We start from the raw sequence: 24,531 nt of genomic DNA on the forward strand, positions 1-24,531 counted from the left end.
GTTGTGTGATCAAACGGAAACAAACTGAAACCTAGAATAAGACTGCACCGTGTATGAAACACTACAGAAACTTTTATTTTGACACAAATTCAGGAAGTGGTTCTGCAGCTGCGCCGATTAAATGCTGTAGCTTCACTGATCACGGACTTTCCTCGTGTTGACAGCAGCGCGCGGTTCGAGAACACTGTATATTTCCATAATCTCTATAAATATGGAAGGGCCGGCCCCACACACATCTAAACATGCAGCGGCCCACCGGGCAAATGCCCAAATCACAGATTATCAGTCCGAGCCTGCCCACATGGTTATATCAGCTATTGATGAATGGCACCTCTTGATGTAGTGTTGGAGATCACAAGTGTTCAGTTTCAACTTGTGCGCTTGCCCTTTATGCACTGAAATTTCTCCAGATTCCTTGAATGATTTGTTGATTTGTGGATTTGTTTGATCCTCAGAGAAATATGCAAAATATTCTTTCTTTGTCTTAGTCTTTCTTTGAGAAATATTGTTTTTTAAAAATTTCTGTAATTTTCTCACGCATTTACTGGCAAAACAGAGATCCTCTGCCCAATAACCAGCAAAAATCTATTTAAGCATAAAAATTCAAAAAGAAAAATAATATAGCACCTTCAACTGCACCACAGACTGAAACAGTTAAATGTGGTCTATTAAACATTAGGTCTCTCTCTTCTAAGTCCCTGTGGTAAATTATATAATAATTGATCAACGTATTGATTTATTCTGCCTAACAGAAACCTGGTTACAGCAGGATGAATATGTTAGTTTAAATGAGTCAACACCCCCGAGTCACACTAACTGTCAGAATGCTCGTAGCACGGGCCGTGGCGGAGGATTAGCAGCAATCTTCCATTCCAGCTTATTAATTAATCAAAACCTAGACAGAGCTTTAATTCAATTTGAAAGCTTGTCTCTTAGTCCTTGTCCATCCAAATTGGAATCCCAAAAACCAGTTTTATTTGTTATTATCTATCGTCCACCTGGTCGTTACTGTGAGTTTCTCTGTGAATTTTCAGACCTTTTGTCTGACTTAGTGCTTAGCTCAGATAAGATAATTATAGTGGGGCGATTTTAATATCACACAGGTGCTGAGAATGACAGCCTCAACACTGCATTTAATCTATTATTAGACTCTATCGGCTTTGCTCAAAAAGTAAATGAGTCCACCCACCACTTTAATCATATCTTAGATCTTGTTCTGACTTATGGTATGGAAATAGAAGACTTAACAGTATTCCCTGAAAACTCCCTTCTGTCTGATCATTTTTTAATACATTACATTTACCCTGATGGACTACCCTGCAGTGGGGAATAAGTTTCATTACACTAGAAGTCTTTCAGAAAGCGCTGTAACTAGGTTTAAGGATATGACTCCTTCGTTATGTTCTCTAATGTCATATACCAACACAGAGCAGAGTAGCTACCTAAACTCTGTAAGGGAGTTAGAGTATCTCGTCAATAGTTTTACATCCTCTTTGAAGACAACTTTGGATGCTGTAGCTCCTCTGAAAAAAGAGAGCTTTAAATCAGAAGTGTCTGACTCCGTGGTATAACTCACAAACTCGTAGCTTAAAGCAGATAACCCGTAAGTTGGAGAGGAAATGGCGTCTCACTAATTCAGAAGATCTTCACTTAGCCTGGAAAAAGAGTTTGTTGCTCTATAAAAAAGCCCTCCGTAAGCTAGGACATCTTCTACTCATCACTAATTGAAGAAAATAAGAATAACCTCAGGTTTCTTTTCAGCACTGTAGCTAGGCTGACAAAGAGTCAGAGCTCTATTGAGCTGAATATTCCATTAACTTTAACTAGTAATGACTTCATGACTTTCTTTGCTAACAAAATTTTGACTATTAGAGAAAAAATTACTCATAACCATCCCAAAGATGTATCGTTATCTTTGGCTGCTTTCAGTGATGCCGGTATTTGGTTAGACTCTTTCTCTCCGGTTGTTCTGTCTGAGTTATTTTCATTGGTTGCTTCGTCCAAACCATCGGCATGTTTATTGGACCCCATTCCTGCCAGGCTGCTCAAGGAAGTCCTACCATTATTTAATGCTTCAATCTTAATATGATCAATCTATCTTTGTTAGTTGGTTATGTACCACAGGCCTTTAGGTGGCAGTAATTAAACCATTACGTTAAAAGCCATCACTGGACCCAGCTATCTTAGCTAATTATAGGCCAATTTCCAACCTTCCTTTTCTCTCAAAGATTCTTGAGAGGGTAGTTGTAAAACAGCTAACTGATCACCTGCAGAGGGGAATGGTCTATTTGAAGAGTTTCAGTCAGGTTTAGAATCATCATAGTACAGAAACACATTAGTGAAGGTTACAAGATACTTCTTATGGCTTCGGACAGTGGACTATTCGCTGTGCTTGTTCTGGTTGAGACCTCAGTGCTGCTTTTGATACTGTTTACGCATAAAAATTTATTACAGAGATTAGAGCATGTCATAGGTATTAAAGGCACTGCGCTGCGGTGGTTTGAATCATATTTGTCTAATAGATTACAGTTTGTTCATGTAAATGGGGAATCTTCTTCACAGACTAAAGTTAATTAGGAGTTCCACAAGGTTCTGTGCTAGGACCAATTTTATTCACTTTATACATGCTTCCCTTAGGCAGTATTATTATACGGTATTGCTTAAATTTTCATTGTTACGCAGATGATACCCAGCTTTATCTATCCATGAAGCCAGAGATACACACCAATTAGCTAAACTGCAGGATTGTCTTACAGACATAAAGACATGGATGACCCTAATTTCCTGCTTTAAACTCAGATAAAACTGAAGTTATTGTACTTGGCCCCACAAATCTTAGAAGCATGGTGTCTAACCAGATCGTTACTCTGGATGGCATGTCCCTGATCTCTAGTAATACTGTGAGAAATCTTGGAGTCATTTTTGATCAGGATATGTCATTCAAAGCACATATTAAACAAATATGTAGGACTGCCTTTTTGCATTTACGCAATATCTCTAAAATCAGAAAGGTCTTGTCTCAGAGTGATGCTGAAAACTAATTCATGCATTTATTTCCTCTAGGCTGGACTATTGTAATTCATTATTATCAGGTTGTCCCTAAAAGTTCCCTAAAAAGCCTTCAGTTGGTTCAGAATGCTGCAGCTAGAGTACTGACGGGACTAGCAGGAGAGAGCATATCTCACCCGTGTTGGCCTCTCTCTTCATTGGCTTCCTTGTATCTAGAATAGAATTTAAAATTCTTCTTCTTACTTATAAGGTTTTGAATAATCAGGTCCCATCTTATCTTAGGGACCTCGTAGTACCATATTACCCATTAGAGCGCTTCGCTCTCAGACTGCGGGCTTACTTGTAGTTCCTAGGGTTTGTAAGAGTAGAATGGGAGGCAGAGCCTTCAGCTTTCAGGCTCCTCTCCTGTGGAACCAGCTCCCAATTCAGATCAGGGAGACAGATACCCTCTCTACTTTTAAGATTAGGCTTAAAACTTTCCTTTTCGCTAAGGCTTATAGTTAGGGCTGGATCGGGTGACCCTGGACCATCCCTTGGTTATGCTGCTTTAGACGTAGATTGTGGGGGGGTTCCCATGATGCACTGTTTCTTTCTCTTTTTGCTCCGTATGCATCACTCTGCATTTAATCATTAGTGATCGATCTCTGCCCCCCTTCACGGCATGTCTTTTTCCTGTTTTTTTCCCTCAGCCCCAACCAGTCTCAGCAGAAGACTGCCCCTCCCTGAGCCTGGTTCTGCTGGAGGTTTCTTCCTGTTAAAAGGGAGTTTTTCCTTCCCACTGTTGCCAAGTGCTTGCTCATAGGGGGTCGTTTTGACCGTTGGGGTTTTTCATAATTATTGTATGGCCTTGCCTTACAATATGGAGCGCCTTGGGGCAACTGTTTGTTGTGATTTGGCGCTATATAGGAAAAAAAGTTGATTGATTGATTGATTGATTGATCTTTGCTCTTCAAAGACTCAGGGTTTCCTGGATGCTGCCTTTGGACCAAAATCTTGACAATCACCTACATATTTGAAATAACACCATTTACTGTATTTACTTATTTGTTTGTTTTACCTCATTACAAGCTCCAAATTGCTCTCCATCCCAACTTTGTATGTGTTTGCAGGCTTTAAATGCAGGAATAGATGTATTTGCATTTTCTATACCATCCTACTTTTTTGATTTGGGGGTTTTATTACTTGAATATGAAAACATCATTGACCGCATGTTTTATTGTATTCAGAGAACAGTGCCGGCAAATCAGAACAGTTTGGTTCTGCAGCCTTTGCTGTCGGATACAGAGTACAAAGTTGCCATCACTCCAGTCTATCCTCACTGGAGATGGACCAAACGGCCGCACGCATGGGACGCCACACGTGAGTGCTGACACGGTTGTTACCTCACTAAGGAGTTGTGGTTTTTCAAAATAATTTCAGTCAGTCTCCATGAAAGCTGAATATTATCAATCTTATCGTGCAGAACTAATTCAATTATTAAAGTTGTGATTGATCAGGATTCTGCTGTGGATTTCTGGATCACAGTTTGATTAATTTCACCAAAATAATAAATATAATTAAAGTAAATAAATTCTGCTGCCTCAAACATATCAGAGTTAAGAAATGAAAAGTCAAATCTGCATTCGAATCTGAGACGTGAAAACAGAACTGGATCATCGTTTGTCGTTTTCATTATTCTGGGAAACTAAACCGACCATTTTCTCCAACGTATTACTCTGTAACAGTTTTACCAGCACAAGATTTTAACGTTGTCAGAGACTCCAGTGTGCTTTGTTAAATGTGACTTTGAGGCTTTAAACGCGTTTCAGCGGCTAATGGTTTTCCACTGCCGAAGTGGTCCACCTTCTGCAAAGGAAGGTGAAATTCAGCTCGTTCATCTTTCTGCTGTGGCCCATCATGTCTCCCAGCGCACACACATTAGCACTCACTAATGACGTTGTCTGCCGTTTAACGACGCGTGCCCTTGACCACCCGCTGATGATGACTGGTTCCTGTTAGCAACGGAGAGATGAGATTATGGTGGAGGGATGAGCAGGCGACACATGACTGGGATTTTTTGAAAGTGAAGACAAACGACGTGACAGAAGCATTCGGTGTAATCTGAGGATTTGAACATGTGAGGGATGAATGCCAAGGGCGGTATGACAGGGAACACAGCGAGGAAGACTCAAAGTCAAGATGGATAATGTGACAGAAGAGCTGACCTGAGGGAGGAAAAAATCCACAGACGATGACAGGATATTTACTGCTGAAACAAACAATAATATGAAAGAAGAATCTTTAAGTGAACATTTATAGATGCAATGTTGATAACAATGACTTGTCCAGACTGTTTTATGACATCATATCAAAGCATGATGGACTTCTAGTTTGAGGTACACCTGACCTGAATGGATTCCATGCTGCTTATTCTGCATCCTGCATTCAGCCACAGCTGCCAGATGGATTTAACAAAGGTTTTTGACTAAAATAAGCATTCGAGAAATCCTTCAATTCTTCTATTTTTCAGTTTCTCCCTTTTTGCTTGGTGTCGCCACAGCAGAGCCGACATGATTTGAAACAAGTTTTACACCAGATGTCCTTCATGACACAAATCCAGATTTCAGTGAACCCAAAATACAGACAGAAACCACAACAGATTGGAGTGAAAAGAGATTTTTACTGTAAAACTGAGGTCAAGTCCTAAAACAGGGAGCAGTACAAAATGTTAGTGGCGTGGGGGGCGGAGAGTTGGTAGTACACCAGGGAGTTGAGGAGGAGACGACGGTACGTGGGACATGGGGCAACAAGCAACATGAGACAAACAAGAATAATCCAGCAAAGAAAAGGAAGTGTGACAATCAAACTAGGAAACACAATGAGGAGACAAACGGCAGGTGCGGTTACTGTAACGTGAAACAGCTGTGAGCGACAAGAGGTGACACGGACACACCTACAAAAAAAAAGTCGACAGACACCACGAAAACAGAAAACTATAAAGACACGAACTATAATGTGGGTATAACTAAAAAGAAACATAAGACCCATGAATAGAAACTAAAGCAGAACTCAAAAATGGCTACAGTATAAAAAAATGTAAAAAAAAAAAGACCAAAAAGCTACAACATTCAACAAGAGGTGGAACACAGCAGGACACGTGGACTTCAGTGCCTGAAAAAATGCATAAGAAAACAACATAATTGTATTGGAAATGTTCTTGAATCCATCATCTGAGTTTTGGGATGATTTAAGTTTGTCTTAGTTTTTTCTTCTCTTTTTTTCTTTTCTCTTTCACTCATCTTATTCAGCCTTTGTGTTCTCTTTTTTCCTTCATGTTTTCCCTTTCATTAGGGTCTCTTTTAGGTTTTTTAAAATTATTATTATTATTATTATTTCTTCTTCAGTTCCCCTCTTGGCGCCTCGGGACTTGCGGGTGTCAGAGGAATGGTACAACCGGTTTAGGATCAGCTGGGACGTCCCGCCTTCACCCACCATGGGCTACAGAGTCGTCTACCAGCCTCTGTCGGGTAATTCACACATCAGTGTCCACAACACTACAAACTGAAAACCTCAGTCTGATGTGTCAAGAAAGGTTGAATCTCTCCCCTGCCATAAGCTGCAAAGAGCGCAGAAATCAGTGTAAAGAAAAACAAAAACAACATTTGATCGTCATGTGTCGACTGGAGCTGTACTTTGTTACGATGCACCACAAGAGCAGCACATAGTTTAGTGAATTCACTGAGGTTTTTTTTTTTTTTCAGTAAAACTAAAGATAGAGGGATCAAATACCAGCTGCTGCTGTCCATTTGGAAAAGTGTCCTTGAGCAAGACCCTGAAGACGAGATTATTGTGTTTCCATAAATTATGAACCTCTGTCCGGTTCTGCGTGTGACCTGCAGCTTGCTCGCGGGGTCCTTCCTTAACCAACTGGAAGTTCTAAGCTTCACATGAACACGTTGTTGGTGTAAAAAGAAAAAAACAGAATGGTTGTTACGAAGGGGTACAGAGAGGGGGCGGGGCATCAGTAATATACGTATTATATATGGTAAATACAGCATAAATATGAATGTCACCGTTCCATCAGTACTACAGCTGAAGTTGGACGGTGGTTTGAATCTTTTATATTATGATATTAATTATTTTTTATGAATATGAAATGATGATTAATGGCCTATTGGCTCTAAGCTCTAAGCTGAGGTCACTTATGATGTGATGCCACATATTCACATGACCCCGTCTCCCATTTGCCTCACAAAGACAAAAATAAAGTCTTGTTTTTTTGTGTCTCTTCCCGGACTGTGTAACTTTCCCACATTTTTGTCTCTTCACTGTATTGAAGTTTAATGATCTTCTCTGAACTCCTCAGCTCCTGGACCAGCTCTGGAGACCTTCGTGGGTGAGGACGTGAACTCCATGCTGATTGTCAATCTGCTGAGCGGTACGGAGTACAGCGTGAAGGTCATCGCCTCCTATGCCACCGGATCCAGCGAGGCCCTAGCAGGCGGGCCAAGACCTGTAAGTCCATTCCCTGATATGTTAGCCCAGGTCAAACACCTAGAGGCAACTGATGACCTCAAGCCGACTGAGTCAAGTTAACTAACAAAATCACCTCATGTTACATTAAATAAATTATTGACTGTATCTCAGGAACTCTGCGAGATGTTTAAACACGGTTTTCTGCATAGCTTTATGTCGCTGTTGTCACGTGATGACATAAAGCAAAGTCAAGAATCATCTGAGTGCCTTGTTGTTGTCTGAATCCCACCAAAGTTTCAGTAAGTCGAGATCTGAGGACTAAACACGAGACTCCACCAGATGAGATGTACAATTTGTTAGTTTCTGAACAAACTGGAATATTTAGTTGACATTTTTTAACCTGATGTCTAAAAAGCCTTGATAATCAGATTTCACGTCTTTAAATACAAGTGAATAAAATCGACCTTCTCTAATCTCATCAGTGAAGCCGCCGGTTGAACTGCAAACGTCGATATTTCGTTATCAATCTGACGCTCTTAATGCCAACTTAATTACGTCCTGTAGCGAATCTGATTGATCACCATGTTGCTCCTGAATGATAATTAACCACTTCACCATAGGCTGGAATACTGGTGAAAGTGAAAGGTCTCTGGTTTGAAACCCAAGATGCACTTCTCTTTGTCCTTGTTGAAGGCTCGATCTGTTCATTTCATTTTGTTTAACAGCAACTTAAAATGCACAAAACTGTATCTTCATATCAGTGAGAGATACAAAGGTTCTTTGCTGCAGTTTCCTCTCTCCATGACAAGTGAGCGGCTCACGGTCAGCGTGAAGGACAGATGGATGGACGAGGTGGACGACGATCTGAGGATAAAGTTGAAGAGGATGGAGAGAAAGAATGGAGTGATGAGCAGAAGGAAAGCAGATATGAGAGGATCCCAACAGGAGATTGAATTGTGTCTTATTGCTCAACACAGACCACAGTCTACTTTCCAAAAAGTCAAAACAAAGGTTTACTCAATACCTGCTGACTCCGGTGGCAAATTAAATCTTTTTAATTAGATCTAGCTGGTTGCGTCTGATTGTCTTTATATCAGATAAAGTAAGAAAGTGATTTTAAAAATGGCGTTAGGTTTCCGAAGTGGAACAACTGATCATATTTTTGGCAAAATCTGGATGCTGAATTCAGAATAATTTTTTTTCTACTGACAGAATATCATGTTTCATTTTTTTTTCTTTAAACCAAATTTTTGGTGAATGCCATTTCCTAATACTAGCGCATTGCGTGTGGGGATCCACAGGCTCTAGATTGGATAGTGTTTATAAAATAGGTAGCTGACATTTTTCAAGGTTGGTAATAAATTATGCAAAGTTTCTATAATGATTGGAATGGCATGTGAGTCCAGAATGTAATGATCAATGTCCATTGTTCACTGTTGTTAGCTAATAACCGTAATTTCTCCCAAAAATATTAGTCCTATCAATGTTCTGTTTTGGCAGCGTTCATCCTTGGCCCAAAATACATAAGCACACCAAACGGCAAACGTCATCTCTCCACAGTATCTCCGTCATCGAAGGTATACACCTACACAGAGGCTACTTGCTTTTAATATATAGATGATTTACCGCCCCCTGCTGAAATGCTGTGTGAGTCCAGAATATAATTATCAACTTCCGTTGTTCACTGTCATTACCTAAACAAAAAATATTAGTTCTGTCAACTTTCTGTTTTCGCGGTGTTCATCCTTGACCCCAAAATACTAAACATACCAAACAGCAAATGTCAGCTCTCCCCAGTTTGTCTGTGATTGAAGGCATACACACACACACATACACAAAGGCCACTTGCCTATTATAATATAGATAATAATAAATATGCACATTTCACCAGACATTTCATTACTGTGTGAACATTTATTATGATTGGAAGTAATCACTTTGAGAATATTCAACATAACTAGGGCAGCACCTGTTAGAGCTGACACTTTACACATACGTTGAAATAACAAGAAAGGTGTTAGGGTTTTGAATGACTTTAATATCTGATGCTGACATCAACAACCACTGAGGATGACTAAGTGTTCACATAGACTGTGTTTCAGCAGAACGTGTGTGCCACTGTTTTATTGATCAGGTCAGGTCTGTGAGTGTGTGCTGTGATACACTTCATTGTATCCACCACATCACTGAACTGCCTCGGGTCCTGGATGACAACCACCATGACAGACAACCGATCCTTTCTTCCTTTGTCTGGGTCTCACTAAGTAATTGTTTGTTTGGCACAAAGTCATACGAATGTAATATTTAAAACAAATAAACCCTCACAGATTTGTGGCACTCCCCCCCATTTTAAATGTTCGTTTACTTAACTAAATTAATGTTGTGTAAACGTATATCTGAATTTATGTTTCTAATCAAGTAATTATAGATCTAATGCTAAAAAAGATCTCTCTCTCTCTCTCTCTCTCTCTCTCTCTCTCTCTCTCTCTCTCTCTCTCTCTCTCTCTCTCTCTCTCTCATCCCTGCAGTGTACCTGGGAGTGACTAACTTGACCCCCTACCAGGTCAGGATGACCAGTTTGTGTTTCCAGTGGCAACCACATCGCCACGCCAGCGCATACCGAGTCGCCATGGAGTCGCTGCTCAGTGAGTTTGCTCATATATGTGTAGTGAATATAATTTAAAACAATTTGTAATTCAATCTGAAATTAATTAAGTTTAAGTTTAAAGTCTTTATTGTCATTGCACAGTTATACAGTGTACACCAGCACAACGAAATTGGGGCACGCCCTCTCCTCAGTGCAACATACATACATACAACCTCTGGCAAAATTATGGAATCACCGGCCTCAGAGGATGTTATTCAGTTGTTTAATTTTGTAGAAAAAGCAGATCAGACATGACACAAACTAAAGTCTTTCAAATGGCAACTTTCTGGCTATAAGAAACACTATAAGAAATCAGGAAAAAAAATTGTGGCAGTCAGTAATGGTTACTTTTTTTAGACCAAGCAGAGGAAAAAAATATAGAATCCCTCAATTCTGAGGAAAAAATTATGGAATCATGAAAAACAAAAGAACGCTCCAACACATCACTAGTATTTGTTGCACCACCTCTGGCTTTTATAACAGCTTGCAGTCTCTGAGGCATGGACTTAATGAGTGACAAACAGTACTCTTCATCAATGTGCTCCAACTTTTCTCTGATTGCTGTTGCCAGATCAGCTTTGCAGGTTGGAGCCTTGTCATGGACCATTTTACTTCAACTTCCACCAAAGATTTTCAATTGGATTAAGATCCAGACTATTTGCAGGCCATGACATTGACCCTAGGTGTACTTTTGCAAGGAATGTTTTCACAGTTTTTGCTCTATGGCAAGATGCATTATCATCTTGAAAAATGATTTCATCATCCCCAAACATCCTTTCAATTGATGGGATAAGAAAAGTGTCCAAAATATCAACGTAAACTTGTTGTTGTGTGGGCCGCCAGAAGAGGAGGTACTGCTGGCCCACCACCAGAGGGCGCCCTGCCTGAAGTGCGGGCTTCAGGCACGAGAGGGCACTGCCGCCACGGACACAGCCGGGGGTGACAGCTGTCACTCATTATCTCTTGACAGCTGTCACCCATCTACACCTCATCAACTCACTCCATAAAGACCGGACGTCATCTCCACCTCGTTGCCGAGATATCATCTACCTAAGGAGGTAACATTCTCAGCCTTAATCTGTGCCGTACTGCACTGTGTGTTTCTGATCTTTATACAGGAGGTTTCAGTCGTTTGTGTCAGCGGGAGGCTGAGCTGGTCGGTAACGGCAGGGTGACGGCTCGCACCCTTCACGATCAGTGAGACAAGTGACTGTTCAGGTTCTGTAAAAGACTGTGTTCATATTTGCGGAGGTGGAGGTGGAATTTCCACCATAAGTGTTACTGGGTGTTCATACACCCACATCTGATTGTTTCTGCTCCTCGCCAGCAGTACCAGATCCGACACGTGGAGACGGTGGCCACCTGGGGACTCTGAACTTGGCGGCTCCAGTATTTTCCAGGTTCGGTGGCGGAGGAAATCGTGTGGTTCCGGTTCTTCTCAGGACAGATGTCTTCTATCCTCGAGCCTGCCCACACGACACCTTTGTTAATTGATTTTTGTACATATTCTGTAATCTGCTGTGTTGAGTTGTGCTATTCACAACAGTAAAGTGTTCATATTTGACTTCCTCCATTGTCCGTTCATTTACGCCCCCTGTTGTGGGTCTGTGTCACCACACTTTCACAACACGTGCATTTATTGATGATGTAATGACAGCCATCTCCCCAGTGCCTTTACCTGACATGCAGCCCCATATCATCAATTGACTGTGAACAACCAACATCTTTTGCAACATTGCGTGATGATTTACCCTCTTTTAGAGTTTGATAATCCTCTCCTTGGTTCAATTGACATCTCTCGTGTTGGAGCCATGATTCATGTCAGTCCACTTGGTGCAACAGCTCTCCAAGGTGTGATCACTCCTTTTTAGATGCAGACTAATGAGCAGATCTGATTTGATGCAGGTGTGAGTTTTGGGGATGAAAATTTACAGGGTGATTCCATAATTTATTCCTCAGAATTGAGTGAGTCCATATTTTTTCCCTCTGCTTGGTCTAAAAAAGTAACCATTACTGACTGCCACAATTTTTTTTTCCTGATTTCCTATAGTGTTTCTTAAAGCCAGAAAGTTGTCATTTGAAATGATTTTAGTTTTGTGTCATGTCTGTGATCTGCTTTTTTTCTACAAAATTAAACAACTGAATGAACATCCTCCGAGGCCGGTGATTCCATAATTTTTGCCAGGGGTTGTATAACACACAACATACATTAAAAAAAATAACAAAAAAAAAAACCTGTATATTAATACTATATAATAATGCACTCTAAAAAAAAATGTATTGCACGTGTGGTTGTAATTGCACCTGGCCCGTAACTGAGTGACATAATGTCAATGTCAGATATTTCTGTTTAACAGGGCAATGGCCCTGTTATAGAAACTGTCTCTCAGTCTGTTTGTCCTTGCCCTCAGCATCCCAAACCGTCTGCCTGAGGGCAGCAGCTGAAAGATCCCGTGCCCTGGGTGTGTGTTATCTCCCAGAATGCTGCATGCTCTCCTGAGACAGCGGGTGCTGTATAAATCTTGTAGGGAGGGGAGGGGATGGCCAATAATCTTCTGTGCGGTGTTAATGACCCTCTGTAGTGCTTTCCTGTGTGCCATGGTGCAGCTGGAGAACCACACAGAGATGCAGTACATCAGCACACTCTCAATGGAGCAGCGGTAAAAGACGGTCAGCAGCTCCTCCTTCAGGTTAACCCTCTTGAGGATCCTCAGGAAGTGGAGCCGCTGTTGAGCCTTCTTCACAACCGCCGAGGTGTTAGATCTCCATTGGAGGTCTGCATCTACCTGCACACCCAGGAACTTGAAACTGGGCACCCTCTCCACATACTCTCCATTTATGCAGATGGGCTGCAGATCAGTCTTTCTCCTCCTGAAGTCCACAATCACCTCCTTTGTCTTGGAGGTGTTGAGGACCAAGTTGTTCTCTGCACACCACCCGACCAGCCTCTGAACCCCCACCCTGTACGCCATCTTGTCTCCTCCCGAGATGAGTCCCACTAAGGTGGTGTCATCCGCAAATTTAACAGTGACGTTGTCTGGGTGGGTGCTGATGCAGTCGTAGGTGTACAGAGTGTAAAGCAGGGGACTCAATACACAACCCTGTGGAGAGCCGATGTTGAGGCTGAGGGCTGTGGAGAGATGGTTACCGACTCTGACTCTCTGCACACGGTCAGAGAGGAAGTCCCTGATCCAGCAGCAGATGGTGTTAGGGAGCCCAATGTCCATGAGTTTAATTATCAGTCTGTCCGGGAGTATGGTGTTAAAGGCAGAGCTAAAGTCAACAAAGAGCATCCTGGCATGAAATACATGGAAAGGGGTCACAACCTGCTTATAAGCAGGAGACATAATGTTAAGTTTGATATTAATGAGTCTTTGATCTCAAAGTCATAGGTTCTCGATACGATTGATTAAATATAGAAATGAATAAGAATAAATCTAGTTCGAATTTAGCTGTGAATTTTGGGTTCGAAAATTATTATTATTATTCAGAACCAAACCAAAGAAAGCCACTTTGCATCACTGACAGCAAAGACCATCGGAAAACACTTGAAGGTTTACTTATCTGGGTCCGTTGGATTGGATGAAGTGAAGAGTTCAGTCCAGTTTGGGTTCCTGATCAGCCTTTTTCTGGCCTCCTTTTATTGCCATGCTTCAAGGTAACCCACCAGGTCTCCCAGATGACTACAGACATGCAGACCTCTTGGTCGTTTTCACAGCAGGACCAAACATGATGGTCCAAAACCTCCAGAAGTTCAATTTAAAGTCTTTGTAAAAATTTATAAATACCTTAAGGCTTGACAAGAAGGTTGTGGAGAAAAGCTGAAGTTAACCAAAACACTTTTGCCATTAAAAAGGTGAATTTGGAGACTCGCAAATTTCACTCTTAATTTGAAAAACTCAGCTAGGAAGGTGTGTTTGAAGATAACTTGACTCATGCCTTAAAAGTTATTAAAAACTGGTGCATCAAACAACAAAAGTTATGGACTAAAAAGAAACACAATAAAACAAAAGAAACTGAAACAAAAGCCTCAAGCTAAGACTAAGGGCTAAAAAAATGGAGGAGAAGTTCAGAGAAGAGCATGAAGAGAAAGAGCATGGAAGTGTTGAAGAGAGCATTCCTTTAGAGAGCGGTCATTTTACAGAAGGTATGCACATGGTCATAAGCTCTGCCCACTTGGCATCAGATTGCTTCTAAAACAGTTATTTGAAAAACACATCAAATACAATAAATGGCACATACCTTTATTCTTCTTTGGCTAACAAATATAAGCTGACTATAGGATTGGAACGAATAATGAAAATCATTGGTCGACTAGTTGTGTACCTTTAGTCATTGACTGGTCAACGACTAAATTTGACATTGAATGAATTGTGAATCTTCATGGTGAAATTCAAATATGACATTTATTTTAACAAATATAAGCACAAAATCACAAATACAAAAACAACATTAGCATGAAGACAATAACTGCATTCATTTAGTAGGCATAAACTACCCGTTTAAGCTGAGTAGTTCACCTGCCAAGGGTCACACACTTTCTTCACTGAGTGAAGGGAGTGGTAGCAGCTCCAGCAGGTCTGTTCTTTTAAGGGTTAACTGAACTTAATAAATTTCTTTTGACTAGTCAACTAATAAAAAATAGTCGACTAGTCAGATGTTAGGTAGTCGTACTCGACTATGAGCCGATTAGTCGTCTCATCCCTAAAGCTGACACTTTTTTTCTAAACCCATTCATAGAAGAAGGGATGATTAACAAAAACCACTGTTTACCACCATGACGATACATTAATAATTCAACAAATAACATTTAAATATGCACCAAGAGATTTAAAAGGAAGACTCGTAACATCACATGAAAGAAACGAACAAATAGTTCCATTGGTTATTAATCCTCAATCATTTTTTATTAATTCGTGGCTTCTTAATCACGCATCAGCTTTTATTTACAAACACAGTTATCTTTATTTTTAATCATGAACTAGTCACACTTTTTTCCTCCATTCTTACAATCATTCTGTTTCCTTTATTGTCAAGATGTTTATTTTAATTCCTGCATGTTTTAACTTATTTTCAACAAGCAGCATCACCCTCATTCTCTGATAATCTGAGGGTTCACTATTCCGCACTATTTAACACTATTTCCTCATTTACACATGTACTCAAACTTTCATTCACCTTCTCTCCAGAGCATACCTCTGCTTCTCCATGCTCGTATGCTGCTCTCTAGTCTCACTACAGGTCATAATGTCATCTGCAAACATCATGGTCCAAGAAAACCCCTGTCTGGTCTTGTCTGTCAATCTGCCCATCACCACTGCAAACAAGAAAGGGCTCAGTGTTGATCCTTCATGTAATCCCACCTTGAAAGCATGTCATTCCTACTGCACATCTCACCATTGTCACACTGTCGTTGTACATGTCCTGCACCACCCTCATGTTGTTCTCATCCTGCAGTAATTGTAAAATCTCCCAGAATTCTTTATTAAACTGATTTACAGTGATTGCACTCTTTCAAAGACAACCCACCTCATGAAAACTTGCAGTTATTAAAGCTATTCACTTTTTTCCAATGCTGCAGGCGGCAGGAATAATTGTTTATTTTCCCATTTGTTTGTGCGCAGTGACACACTTCAACACACCAAAATAAGATCAAAAAGCAGATGGTGTGGCCCGATTCAACGCGGCAGACTCACTTCTCAGAGTTAAGATTTACTTCTAATGCAACCATCATCCTCCAAACAGAAAAATAATGGCTGTTATTTGTCACCTTTACACCTCAGGCAGTCAACTCACCATTGTTAACGGCACATAAAGCTCAGGTATTACTGCCGCTCGCCTGTTAGCTTCAGGCACAATGGAGCTAAATGAGATTTATGTTTGTGCAGCTGCTAAATAATTGCCTGCAGGAGAAAGAGAGATGATCGGAAGTTAAATTGTTTCTTTAGGGATGGCACGTAATGAGATCAGTAATGGAGTTTAGGGTTTTGTTTTGTTTTTCTTATTAGTTTGTCTGTTCCCCCCAAAAAACAAAATCAACTTCTTTCACAAATACTTAGGGATTCTGGCTTAGAATAGAAACACTCAGGTTAACATTCTGTTTGAGCTATTAGAGGTAAAGATGTGACGGTCCCAATATTTTGGATTGATATCGGTCAGAATTACGCCTTGAATTTTGGAAATAAAAATAATAATAATTCTGAGCCGAGGCTTTTATTGTTTATGTGAGTCATGTGGTTTGCTTATTGAAATTTCGTTTTAGGAGAATAAAATATTTGTTCCATAGTTTGAGTTGATGTTTTCTTGGACACCTACGTTAGCAAAGCACATCCAAGTAGCCTTACTTAGGGCGCCATCAGCCTTAGCATGAAGAAGCAAATCAGCTGAATGGGAAAAAAAAAGCCAAACTTTGAGGCGCATTTGGGGGGTACAGACATCCGAACAGCCATGCGTAAATGCCGTACGACCATTTAGAATGTGGGTGGATCCCGCCTCGACTGATTTGTGCACAACCGTGTGTATGAGTATGATTGCAGTCAAAACATGGTAAGAATAAGAAGAATGCACATCGAATGCCATATGGGTGCAGTTCAGTTGCCACCTGAAGTTTGGTAGGAAGGCAAGCAAGGGAGGGTGCTGTCATTTGTGCGTTTGTCAAGATGTGCCATTCCTGTCATGTAAACCAGGTACCTTGGATCATGGCAGTATAGTTATGCATGTAAACGGACTGATTAGATAATATGAGCTCACACATGTGCACTGGAGCGATCAGTTGATACAGCCTCATGCACAAGCAGCAGATCAATCAGATGATATGACCTCATGCACCCGCAGCAGAGCAATCAGTTGATACAGCCTCACTCACGTCCTACAGAATGATCACATGATATGCGCTCACACGTGCAGCGGAGCGATCAGTTGATACAGCCTCACGCATGTGCTGCAGAGTGATCAGATGATGACGTGCAGCGGGCATCCCCCTGTCTGGCTGGATGGCATACGTTGCGCAACCGGATGGCACATCATATGGGATATATATTTTGTGATGGACGAGGCATGACCCATCGGCACTTCACTGATGTAGCCATCACATGGCGCTGCCAGGATGACAGGGATTTTATCACAGGCTGCAGCCTGACTGTTGTTCACTCTGTGCTGTGAGATGCATATGGAGCTGTTCCAAAGGTGATTTTCGATTTTATTCCTTTTGTAATGGCTTGGCAGTACAGCTGGAACACCATTCCTCCTAAAGAGCTCAATAGTGCCCATGTCATAATATGTGTCTTACAGCTGTGACACCCCGTTTACCTATGCTGTGCCGCGACAAGCCTCTGAAAGGCCATGGTGTAGCAGCGCAGCACATGTGCTTGTGGTATTACAGCTATGATGACCATAATATTTCACAAACATTATCTAACCCACAGGAGGGAATGACAGTGTATCTGTAATATAAGGTTAATTATGGATATAACATCCCATTTGGATGTGTGCGCTGCCTCTCAACTCTGAGACGCATGGACTCACAGCGACATGGTGTTTTCTGTATGATTGTGCAATGTTCACCTCTACTTCACAAAATGAATGTATGCTACAGACTTTGCACATTACAATATGCATATTGTAATGTGCATATTGTAATGTTCAGGGTGCGTGTCCTTTGCACATCTTGAACGGAATGCACGTGGGTGCAGTCCAGGACATGCCGGCAGTAGTAGAGTAGACATGCCTGACTCTGGCAAATGTCTCTCGAGCGCGATCACGCTGTTCTGAATAATGTTTTGACACCGTGGGAATATTTAGAAAGCAGTCAGAATGCAGTTAGAGTCCACCTCGACTGCCGTACGATATTTTTCCACCTTGGCTGCACCTCAAATGTTTTGAACATATACTAAACATTCAGGGTGGCCACACGACTGTGCCTGACTGTTTGGAGTGCATCCAGAATGCTGTTGGAAGTTTTTGATTGTGCTTTGACTACGACCCTAAGTGGAGGCCGAATTTCCATTCGGTTGGCCTTCGGGCTCATTTGGCCTCTAGTGTGATGGGGTATTAATTAGCATACACTGTTATTTTTCAAGGTAGCCCCTCAACACTTAAAAGCATCCATCCTCTTGCCGCAGTCCAGATTCCAAGACCACATGTGTCTTTGATGATGTTGGAGCTCTTCTCTTCCATTGCGTTTTCATGTTACGGACATTGATCAGTTGTTTGGTTATTCTTCATCGAATCAGAAATGTTGTCTTGATTATATGACATCAAACAGAAACGTACAAACTCTTGCACCAAGTCAAGGCTGCTTTTATTTCTTCATCCATATCAGTGCAGAATTATGGAATTTCTGGAGATTCAGTTCTGACATCCTGAACGGCATAGAGATTTAAGTATTCCTCATTTTTAGCATCCAACATTGTGTCATCAGTGTAGTGCGACATACCCACAACTAACATTATCAAGAGCAGGTGTATACAAGTTGTATCTTCAGTGCTGCGTCTGGTTGTGGAAACTACTGATTTGGGTGGATTTGTTGGTGAGGAAAGGTTTGCTGACCTTGACAGTCAGAATCAATGGATGCTTCGATTGAAGCACTTGATCACTCAGTGAGGAATGAGAGTGCTTTTATGTCCACCCATATAATTGCAAACGTGGGTGCGTTCATTGTTTATAAGTGTGTCTCTGATGTGCACGTCACTGTGATGACGTCTTGTTTTCACACTATTAACAGTTTCCAGCGTCACCTCTACATGTTGGCAGTGGAACATGAGCTGTAGAAATGTGTACGCCAGCCAGGATTTTTGTGTGACGCACCTCACATTTCCACGGTCATTTCACTTTTGGCACATCTGAATGTTAGCGTGGAGATGGATGTACACCACGTTTTTCTGTGTATGCAGCCTTTGTACATGAGGCTCCTGGTGCTTCCTGTCTTACTGTATGGTTGTCAGACTTTAACCAGTGACTTTGGTACCAGGCCTCTTTGGAGGATCCTTGGGTATCGCTGGAATGATTTTGTGTCAAACAAATGATTACTTAGTGAGACTCAGATGAGGAAAATCAACATTTTGGCTGTGTGGTGCGTTCCTCTGGGTATTTTTCAACATGCAGGTGTCTCAGTGTTGAGGACCCCAGCAGCTGGAGAAAGTTAAAGACATGCCCACATTTCACCTGGATGCAGCAAATAGATGGTTCCTTTGGAGAGAAGGAGATGGTTGTCTGTCTGAGTGATTGACATCCAGGATCCAGTGTGATGGATGTGGTGATATGTCACCAGGTCATGCTCCCACACCTGACCTGCTATTTTTTAATCTTTGGAAACAGAACTTTCCCACTACCTTTCCAATAGGAAGATATCTGAAATTCCACTGGCACATCCAAGCACAGTGAAGTTGTAGGAATTTTAAGAGCTCACACTGTGTGTGATAACATGATCCTCTGTGGAAAAAACAAAACAAAAACAGTCGGGTTTCCACATATCTGAATGATCCCACATGCTCTCAGCTGGCTCCAAGAGGTGGCCGGTGGCGTTACTGAAAGACGAGTGTGTTGGTTGTGTTTGGCTGCAGACGGACAGAAGCAGGAGACAAAGCTGAGCGGTGGAGCCAGCAGACACTGTTTCAACAACCTGAAGCCCGACACAGAGTACAAGATCACAGTGTTCACTCAGCTGCAAGACGGAACCGAAGGGCCGGCTGTCACCACCACCGAGAGGACGCGTGAGTCCACACTAGCACACGCACACGCAGTCTCACGTATGCACATACACACTAATAAACCCACGTACACACACACACATGCATGCACACACGCATGCACAGATACACGCATGTACACGCACGCACAGATACACGCATGTGAAGGGTCACATGCACACCCAGATGCGCACACACGCATGCACGCATAGATACATGTATGTACACACACGCACAGATACACGCATGTACACACGCACGCACAGATATATGTATGTACACACACATGCACGCGCAGATCCATGTATGTACACAGATACACGCATGTACACACACGCACAGATGCACACGTACACACGCACGCACAGATACATGTAGGTACAAATGCACACACACACAGATACACGCATGTACACACACACACATACATGCATGTATACATGCACACACACACACACGCACGCTTAGATACATGCATGTAGACACGCAGGCATGCACAGACACGCGCATGTACACACACATGCACAGGTACATGCACAACCCAGATGCACACACAAACGCACAGATACACGTGTGCTAACAATTGAATGGGAAAGTGTTTACAACTTTTGACTGGAAACACACGTGGAAAAATACACAAGTACTGAAAGAATAATTAATTCTTCAGGTGGTCAAAAAAATAATCAGCAAGTTGTTTAAAGTCATCTATTAAGAATTCTGGCCGTATAAGTCGTGATAAACTGAATGATTTTACACTGCTTCACACTGAGAAAGTTTAGACTTTAAGATTTTTAAGATAAGTATAATTATAATCATTTAACAAAGCAAAATGAAGCTTCTTTTTTAGACTGGATTTCATATGGAAAAATTAAAGCAGTTTTTGTTTAAAACAGTTGATAATCTGTGAAATCACATTTAAATGACTTTTTTTGTGTGGAATAAAATTAACATCTTTAGATTTTAGGTTAGAGATGTGAAGCTGGCTCTTGTTGCTGCACACATATACATTCACACACACAGCTGTGGATGTTGGGTAGGTTTGCTGCCCTCTGCTGGCTGAGGAGAAAGTGGCGTCACTGAACCTGAAGCATCCTTCATCCTCATCGTTAACGCTGAGATGTTTACAAAGACTAATCCTCAGACACCGCAGGAGGCTGCCTGCTTTATTTTTCCTTTTTTTTAGTCTTCTTTCTTGGAGCGGTCGTTGGTCCCTTGCTCTGCATCACTCACACTTTTCCCGCTCAGTTATTTCCTTTACGCTCCATTATGATATAATAAAGACTTGAAGTGAAAATAACTTGTTTGGCTTTGATGCAGTTGCACAGAAATAGAGAAGATGAAGTGATTCCCGGCTGATGAGACAAACAAATGAGCAGGTATTTGTTTGCTCTCCAGAGTCAGCGCTGTGATTTATGGCTTTGTTTTGATCCAAACGAAAGCCTGACTCTTTGCTCCAAATGACTGCTGTCGCCTGCCTGCAGCAGGAATTCACACGCTGATTTATTACCCGAATGAATGAAGAGTTTTTATGGTATTTTCCTGCATGCACGCTCAGATTAGAGGTAAGAAAGTGAAGCGTGACACACTATGATTCAGGCTACAAATTACACAGCAGCTGTCGTTATCTGACACTTTCTGCCGGCTGATTTTTGGACTTTGTCAAGTTTAGTTTCCAGGCGGTCGGTTTAATTTTAGGATCATGTAGCTTGTGGGGATTCTTTGACCATGATTGTGGTTATAATTACAGCTTTGTGTGTTGCTTGATCTTTTCTTACAGTGCCTATCCCGACCCCAGTGCCGACCACGCCCCCCACCACCACCCCGTTACCCACAATCCCACCTGCCAAAGAAGGTAAGAGCCAAGTTCTTCAGGGTTTTTTCTTTCAGGATCTGTGAAAGAGGAGTTTTTTCTATTGGTTCCTGTACGTTAGACACATTTCTCAGAAACAAAATTATTTCACAAAAACAAAAGTACTAGGGTCAAAATTATTGGTTCCTGTGATGCTAATAGTAATTTGTGTGCCCTTTTTGCTGGGTAACAGCCTGCAGTCATTTGTTGTAGTTTTCAACAAGTCTCAGATGTGTCTCCTGAGGAATTCCAGCTCATTCTTCTTAAAGGAATCTTTCAAGCTCCTCCAGATTTGATGGTCTTCTGGTGTGGACCTCTGCATTCAGTTCACCCCACAGATTTTCAAGTCAGGGCTTTTTGTAGGCCGGTCAGTAATGTTCACTTTGGTCTTCTGGAGGTAGTTCTTCACCAGGAACGATGTGTATATTGGGTCTTTGTCATGTTGGAAGACAAAGCCATGACACAGACTCATTTTTGCTGCTAAATGCTTGAGGTTTTCTTTTAAAATCTTCACGTGTCCTTCTTTCTTCATGATTCCTTTCACCTTGAGAAGATTCCCAGTTCCAGACGCACTGAAGCTTCCCCACAGCATAATACTCCTACCTCAGTGTTTCACTGTGGGATTGGCGTTCTTTGGGTTATCTGTCTGTCCCTTCTTTCTAGGACAAACAGACTCAGGGACAGCTTTCTCACCAGAGCGATCACTGCACTGAACAATAACAAATCACTCTAATCTGCACCTTCAAGTTTCTTGTGCAATAATCTGTAAACCATGTGCAATTTTCCCATGCAATATGATTCCACAATTGGATATACGCGTAATTCTCATTTACATTTTACTTGGTCCACATTTTATTTTAATTTTACCTTATGTTTATATTAGTTGTACATATACTATATATAATATACTATATATAATGCCCCCGGATGCCCCCTGGACGCCTCGCTGGAGAGGTGTTCCGGGCACGTCCCATTGGGAGGAGGCCCGGGGAAGACCCAGGACACGCTGGAGGGACTGCGTCTCTCGGCTGGCTTGGGAATGCTGGCTTTGGGGTTCCCCCAGAGGAGCTGGGGGAGGTGTGTGTGGATCGGGAGGTCTGGGCGGCTTTGCTTGAGCTGCTGCCCCCGCGACCCGACTCCGGATAAAGCGGAAGAAAATGGATGGATGGATGGATGGATGGATGGATGGATAATATATACTATATATACTATACTTACTACTATGGATGACTGGATGACTATACTTACTATATATAATATATAATTTACCGTTAAATTTCACTATCTTTTATAGTAAGTCCCTTCAGCTGCTCCCTTGTTTGTACTCGGGGTCGCCACAGCAAATCCAAGGTGGATCTACATGTTGAATTGGAACAAGTTTTACGCCGGATGCCCTTACTGACGCAACTCCACATTACATGGAGAAATGTGGCAGGGGTGGGATTTGAACCCGGAACCTTCTGAACTGAAACCAAGCACATTAACCACTTGGCCACCACCCCTGCTAAATCTTTTATATTGGCTAAAAATTACTCACACCATGGAACGCACCTTTTTGGAGTTGCACTCAAATCTCATTGTAATGCAAATTACAATGACAATAAAGGCAATTCTGATTCTGAGTCTGATTCTGATTCTTTCTCCAAACATAAGCAACATCTCTATGGCCAAAGAGCTCTAGATTTGTCTCTTCTCACCAAAGCGCAAGCTTCTGGTATGAATCCTTCTCCAGGTTGTCCTTAGCAGACTTCAGTCTGGCTTGAAGGTGTCTCTTCTGTAGAAGAGGAATTTTTCTTGGACTACAACCAATCCCTGTCCAGGGCTCTTGTGATTGTCTTCTTTGAGACTACAACTCCAGACACAGATTATGCGCATGCTCCACATTGTTGTCTCTATTTTTGGGGGGGAGTGTTAAAGCACCACATACAGGCCTGGCGTATATACGACAGTCCATGGTATGAAGATATTTCTTGAAACTGCTGAGAAAAAGACTGTATCTGTGTCTGTGTGGACACGCACAGGATATGACTTCCATTAGTATTTAAAAACCCAAAATGCTGGAGCTTCTCCCCGACGATGGGGGATGGGGCTTCACTTGACCTGTAGTGTCATCACGCTCTAAATTTCTAGGGAGAGCCCTGAATGTGGCGTTGTGTGAGGAAGGGCATCCGGTGTAAAACTTGTGCCGAATCAACATGCATATCCACCTCAGATCTGCTGTGGCGCCCCCGAGTGAAAGAAGGAAGAAGCTGCAGGGAGTTTTTACTTACTAATTTTGTTTCTGTGTGCAAAGTAAAATAATGAAACGATCCAAAATAAAGATGTTTAGAAATGCTGTGTTGATAATTCCTTGCTGTTAAAAAAAAACACTTAGGAAATTTTTGAAGAAAATGTCTGTATAATCAACCGTTTCTTTGCTTTGAACCATGAACCAATGAAGCAGTGCTTCGATCTTCTGCTTCGTTGGTTCTTTGTTTTATTTTGCTTTATCTTAATTTTTCCCCACTAAAACCCTAAAGAGCATATGTCTGTGAGTAATATTTACCCTTTTTTAATGTTAAACCAACCTGTTATGGTCTTCTGAAACAGTTGATAGATGTATTTTATAACTTAAATACGGGACCGATGCTAACGCCTTAGCATTTCTATGGCATTTTCAATGTTAAAGTTAGCATCAAGCCTCCCTCCTCAGCACGCAAAGGCTTCTGGGATACTCTAAAACCGTGAATAGGTGGGATAATTTTGTCCTCATATGGATCATGCATTAGTGGATTTTGCACATTTCTGGATCGCTTCTTATCAGTGTGTGTGAGACATAAAACTTTCTGAATTTCTGTTGGATTTTAAAAGTTATAAACCACAGAACACAATCCACAAATGTGGAT

The 24,531-nt window shown here is 41.6% G+C and overlaps 1 protein-coding gene across 1 annotated transcript in view; it reads left to right on the plus strand.

Moving 5' to 3' along the window:
* Positions 1 to 24,531, plus strand: part of LOC117501384 (collagen alpha-1(XIV) chain-like) — a 212,155-nt gene that overhangs the window by 126,703 nt on the left and 60,921 nt on the right. Inside the window, exons 20-25 of the mRNA XM_034160248.1 lie at positions 4,236 to 4,368; positions 6,393 to 6,515; positions 7,355 to 7,507; positions 9,993 to 10,109; positions 19,672 to 19,821; positions 21,575 to 21,649. Coding sequence (XP_034016139.1) covers positions 4,236 to 4,368; positions 6,393 to 6,515; positions 7,355 to 7,507; positions 9,993 to 10,109; positions 19,672 to 19,821; positions 21,575 to 21,649 — 751 coding nt within the window. The remainder of the gene's footprint in view (positions 1 to 4,235; positions 4,369 to 6,392; positions 6,516 to 7,354; positions 7,508 to 9,992; positions 10,110 to 19,671; positions 19,822 to 21,574; positions 21,650 to 24,531) is intronic.

The sequence above is a fragment of the Thalassophryne amazonica genome, chromosome 20 (assembly GCF_902500255.1).
Source record: "Thalassophryne amazonica chromosome 20, fThaAma1.1, whole genome shotgun sequence".
NCBI classification, from domain to species: domain Eukaryota; kingdom Metazoa; phylum Chordata; class Actinopteri; order Batrachoidiformes; family Batrachoididae; genus Thalassophryne; species Thalassophryne amazonica.